Genomic DNA, 5615 nt, shown 5'->3' on the forward strand with positions numbered 1-5615 from the left:
ACAACTTCGAAGAGCGATCTACTCCAAGTTCTGAAGCAAGAGTGGGTGAAAATCCCACAGTCTAAATTTGGACGAGATGATTCTCACGATGCCCCAAAGGATCAATGAACTCCACGAAGTGAAAGGAAGATTTACTAGATATTAATTAAATTATAAATATATCAATTCATGTGAATATGACTGAACAATTTCATTTTTTCTGAAAAGGTGGTGTCTATTTACTTGTGACCACGCTGTGTACATGCAGTATTGGAAGTAATTATGGAAATATTGAGGAAAATGAGTCTAAAATGCAATTATTACGGGAATACCACCCATTTATTGTGTGAAAATGAATTGGACCAGAGTATACTGAGAGCTTAAATTGTTACTGATTTTCCTCCAGTAATAGATGATGGTTGAACAGAGATCTTACCAATGACCTTGCTGAATATATAGATGTGTATGTTAATTCAAGAGTAATAAGATATACAAGAGTATTAAGTGATCTCAATGGACATGTAGCTGCTTGAAAACTGCTGCTAAATAGGCAACCAAAAGATAGAATTGGGCATCACATCACAAACAATGGAATTAGAAAAGCTGGAGATGTATGCTCTTTATAGATGAATCCAAGTTTGATTTATTCATCAATAACAAATGATAACTTGTTAGATCACAGAAAGAAGAATGACATCATAGCCAATGTACAACACCTACACTGAAACATGGTGGGAGATTAGTAAAAGTTTGAAGTAGCATCTCAGCAAATGGTGTCAGTTATCTACACAAAATTGATGGAACCCTGAATGCTGACAAATACTGGCTTATTCTGAACCATTATGTCATTCCCTCAGAAACACAATTCATCTTCAAGCAAAGAATGATCAAAAGTACAGCAAATTGGATGAAACAATATAATCTTGGGTTGGTCAACACAAAGTTCAAATATAAAAAATTGTTCAGGTTCTATTTGTTACGTAAAAACTGAGAAGATCACTAGGTGATCAAGCAACTTTGAATAATTTTGTAGAGTAATATATGGCATTTGGAACAATATTCCACAATCATACATTGATTAACTACATGTCAGCATGAAAATAAGGTATAATGTCCTGTGTAAAGCAAAGGGCTCATGTACAAAATACTGGTGAACTGTACAACTTAATCACTTTTCTTTACTTTTTTCTGTGATAATATTTTATACCATCAATAAATTCACCATTACCATTACTTACTGTCTGTAACTCCTGTAAATGTATCTCTTGTGTTCCATAATTATTTCCATTACTGTATTTTTACATACATAATTTTTTAGCTCAGACAAACACTTATTTGTTAAAGCCAATGCATTTAAAGTATCAACACAATTTATTTCTAAAGCTGTTATTATTTTAACAGTGAATCATTTTTCATAATCTGTATAAAAGACTAAAACATTCTAGTTTTACACCATTAATAGTTAAATACTCATTAAAGAGAACAAAGAACACTAAAATGAAATAGCTAACTGACAACAAAAAAAGATATAAATCTCAAACATTTGTATGCCAAAAAGATTTTTTTTAACTATAATTTCTTTTTTCAGTAACTATTAAAATACAAATATTAATGTTGAGTATTTAGTAAATACACAAAAACATATGGCATTATATCTTTAAGAAACAGTATACAAAAGCTTTTACTTTAATACAGATTATTGGATGATCACATATTTCTACTGGACAGACAAAAGAAGATACTTTACCCATCAATAGTACGCTTCCTGAGGATACTGGGTCGTGGAGAAGTACTGAGATTTGGAAGTGATCCAGTTCCATGCAGAGTGCCATGTGGAGATGAAACCAGGGAACTATTAGCTAGGCTAACTGCTGATGCTGCAGTACTGGCTGAAGTGCACAAAGGGTTTGTTGGTGAGGCTACTGTCACTAATACATCTGTGGAAATTCCTGCTTTTCCAAAAGAAAAAGGCACGTGGAAAATAAAAACTCTGACTACGTTTTAGTTCACAGTTTTAAATAAAATATTATTCAACAAAGGGCTTTAGATGATCAGAAAATACTAACTGCATGTTAAAATATTTAGATGTTTGATAAAGATTTTGTAAATTAACATTACACTGTATAATATGAGAAAATTTTTTAATGAGTATAAGAAGCCTTCTTTACCTCTAAGGTTACGGTTTAGGTCCATAGGGCCTAGACTGTTTGGAGGATGATACAAGTTCAACAATATATATACATACAGTAACTTTGAAATTTCTTTACATATCTTCACAAAACCAGAAATATTTTGTTAAAACTTATATGTATTTTCTACAGAAAGAATGAGATTATTTTAATGAAGTATTTTAACTAAATATTTTTCATGTTTTTATTGTAGTTATTTGCACTCAGACTGAACATTGAGTATTATCATCAACGTATAGTGCGATGAAATGTTTAAAATTAAGAAATAGAAAAAAATTTACATATTTTTAATTTTTTGTCAAATAATCTTAAAATATCTTGTTTTTGTTATATTCTTAGTTGAAATTCTTTACATTTTCTCACATAGTTTATTTCTAATATTTTATTTTTTTTTCTTATCCTTTAACATTATTATTTATTGCGACACACATTGATGGGTGTCCTCAGGCAATATTAAGGTATTGTCAGTAGAAATACTTTAGCCTTTGGCAGAATGTTGTTACACTCGAGTACTATACTAAGCTTCAGGAACCGAATGTGCATTTTAAAAACAAATAGCACATAATTAACTACAACATAAGACTAAAACCTAAATACAAATTAAGTGTCTATCTAACTAACATATTTGAAGGTGAGGAACAATGCTAAAAGCAGTTTGACTTACTTTGTAAGGAATTCTGTGCACCAATTTTAAAATATCCAGTGGGAGACTGTAGTTTAAAATGAGCTCTTTCTATTGATTATTAATATCTACAAAACCAAGCAGAGTTAGCGTGATATTGCAAGACTATGTGTAGAAAGTAGGCATGGATTTTGCCAAGAGTTCGCACAAAATTTCTCTTTTCTTTGAACTTGCCTTAAGGTATTTGAAAGAAGGATGTACAAACAGAGCAATTAGCTTTGTTTCTGTTTAGACATAGATGTTTAGCATACATGAAAGATTATTTAAGTTACAGAGACAAAGTTAAGACTTGTAAATGCTTGTTTGTCACAGGACGGCAAAACCAAAGATTATGAGTTTTGTTTTTAAATAAAAGGAATTAAAACAATGAATTATAACATAGTTCTAATGCTGATTTTATTAACATACAATGATACTAAAGTTGCTTAATTAAATTTTGAATGTAACTCAGTAAAATCTTGTGATATGCACAGAAAAGGGTGCTCATAAGCTTAAGGTTAACTGAAACAAAAGCAAGCAGACATAAAAATATTTTCCTTAATTTATCTCCTATTAGCAGGTGTATTCAGTAATTTGAAACACACTTCCTCAAATACTCCAAAGTCAGTTTTACTACTCTCTATTAGTAAATTTTGATTGAAAATTTTAGCCAACAAAATGATTATTGCATGACTAAACAACATACACGATAATGCAAAAAATTTTATAATTCTTACGACATCAACCTGTGTGTGTGACTTGAAATATTTCCTTTCAGAAGGCAGTAATTGTTAATAACTGTTTTTTACTCTTAACTGTTAAGTTCATAATAATTTTTTTTTTACTCATCATTTATAAAACTGTTTCATGTTTTAATGTAAAGCATGATAGCTAAAATTACTGAAAACTGTTATGAAAAGGTAATGAGCATTAAGGAAAGTTCCGAGAAAAATAACTGTTTAAACCACAATAGCCAAAATTTGTGTACATGAAATTTTTCAAAATTTTATAATCAAAATGATATGTTTAAAAGTAAATAAAAGCTGTAATTCAGTATTCAAGACTGCAAATAAGAGCAAAAAATATTCATTTTCCCCAGCCGTACCACTTAGCAAAATTTGACAACAGTTGAACTCTACAGAATAATACCTTCACAAGTTCAAGAACAGTACCTTTGTGCCAAGTAACTAACCTTTATTAGCTGTTGTAAAGAAAGGATGAAAGGCCACATGATGGCGGGAATCAATGTTTACCATGACAGAACTTAGTGATCTGACAGGAGGACCAGTAGAACCTCTTGCTGAGAAATTGTGCGCAGATCCCTGACTGGCAATATTTGTAGTAACATGTGGAGATACTGAAAGGTTTTACACAGATATTATGAAATCAGATGGGAAGAATAAACTGACCTCTTGCATTGAATACATAATGAATAGAATGTAACTATGCTACCTACCTAGTACATAATTTATTCACCACCAGATCAGCTAAATGTACAACCGAACACTTAATGATGAAGACATTTTGAACATACATGCTCCATTTTAGGGATTAGAAATATCTGTAATACGACAATACACAGAGGTTTCACTTAACAAACACCTCATACCACTCTGATTAATAACATGGGTACTTACATTTAACCATCTCACTAACTGGTAGGTCAAAGTGCACGTCACAAATTTAGTTACTTTATTATCATTGTATATGAATAAACATGGTATCAAAATGTAGTTAATAAATCAAATTTTAATATAAGTTCTAAATTCTTAATTTCATATGAAATATTTAAATCAATCTCCCCAAGTATGATAATTATGACATTTGCTCTTCTGTAATTTATTTATTACCCCTCAGAGAAGAATGGAATTTAATGAAAACTACTCATTATAGTATAGCTACTATTTAGACAAAGCATAATTTTAAAGTCTTCAATCTTATTTGTTTACAGAGCCATAAGCTAGAAAATCAGAACCACTTGCCACATCCTCTATTTTAAAAATTGTTAATAATTATTTCCAACATTTTATACTATATTATTTATAACTAATAGAAAGCCCAAGTCTTAATCCTTAAAACGGTATATTATATAACATTGTTTTCTGTACACAGAATCGTCAATTTCCTGTTTCAGTTTCAAATTTTTTCTCACGGGAATCATATTGACTAACTTGATTAAATTTTTCAAGGCTCTTATCATACAGTTAGAAAGCCAGAAAAATTATGATAGTTATATGACACTGTTTGGTTTTTGCGTGTTATCATTCCGAGTTCTTATATTTTGTAACATAAAACATTATTTAGTGTAGTAGTACCATTAATATAAAAAAGTAGGCTTAAGTTTCATTGAGAGTTAACAGTATATAGCATTATATAATTCAACAGAGTAACACAAGTTACTTGTTTGCCGAGTGATTTATAACTTGTGTGGCAGAATTATTAGTTAGAAACAGTTCAAAGGGCAATAAAACAATAAACTTAAAGTAGAAACAGATGTAAACTGCGATGAGCTTTGACTGACCACATGACCTTTTTGTACTTGTTTAACCATTTCAGGACGGGTCACAGGTGAAAGGCCATGTCATCTTGTTTGTTGACTCACATTAAAAATTTTACTGAACTACTATTTCATTAATTTATGTCAACAAGTTTGGTATCAAACTGTAGATAATAATTCAAATTTTAGAACAATACATTACTTAGTTTGTTAATTTAAAACTAAATATTAAAAAAACACAGATAAACATCAATTTTTGTGTGTCACGTGGTATGTTGAATGCAGAACT

General features: G+C 30.3%; 1 protein-coding gene across 4 annotated transcripts in view; it reads right to left on the reverse strand.

The window, feature by feature from the left end:
- LOC106464227 (histone deacetylase complex subunit SAP130-B-like) overlaps positions 1 to 5615 on the reverse strand; it is an 80365-nt gene that overhangs the window by 25722 nt on the left and 49028 nt on the right. For 3 of the 4 annotated variants that reach the window (XM_022392157.1, XM_022392163.1, XM_022392176.1), the window contains exons 12-13: positions 4022 to 4186; positions 1727 to 1931 (exon numbers count right to left, since the gene is read on the reverse strand). In XM_022392157.1, coding sequence (XP_022247865.1) covers positions 1727 to 1931; positions 4022 to 4186 — 370 coding nt within the window. The remainder of the gene's footprint in view (positions 1 to 1726; positions 1932 to 4021; positions 4187 to 5615) is intronic. The other variant, XM_013924359.2, reaches the window with a different exon arrangement.

The sequence above is a fragment of the Limulus polyphemus genome, unplaced genomic scaffold, assembly GCF_000517525.1.
Source record: "Limulus polyphemus unplaced genomic scaffold, Limulus_polyphemus-2.1.2 Scaffold58, whole genome shotgun sequence".
Classification (NCBI taxonomy): domain Eukaryota; kingdom Metazoa; phylum Arthropoda; class Merostomata; order Xiphosura; family Limulidae; genus Limulus; species Limulus polyphemus.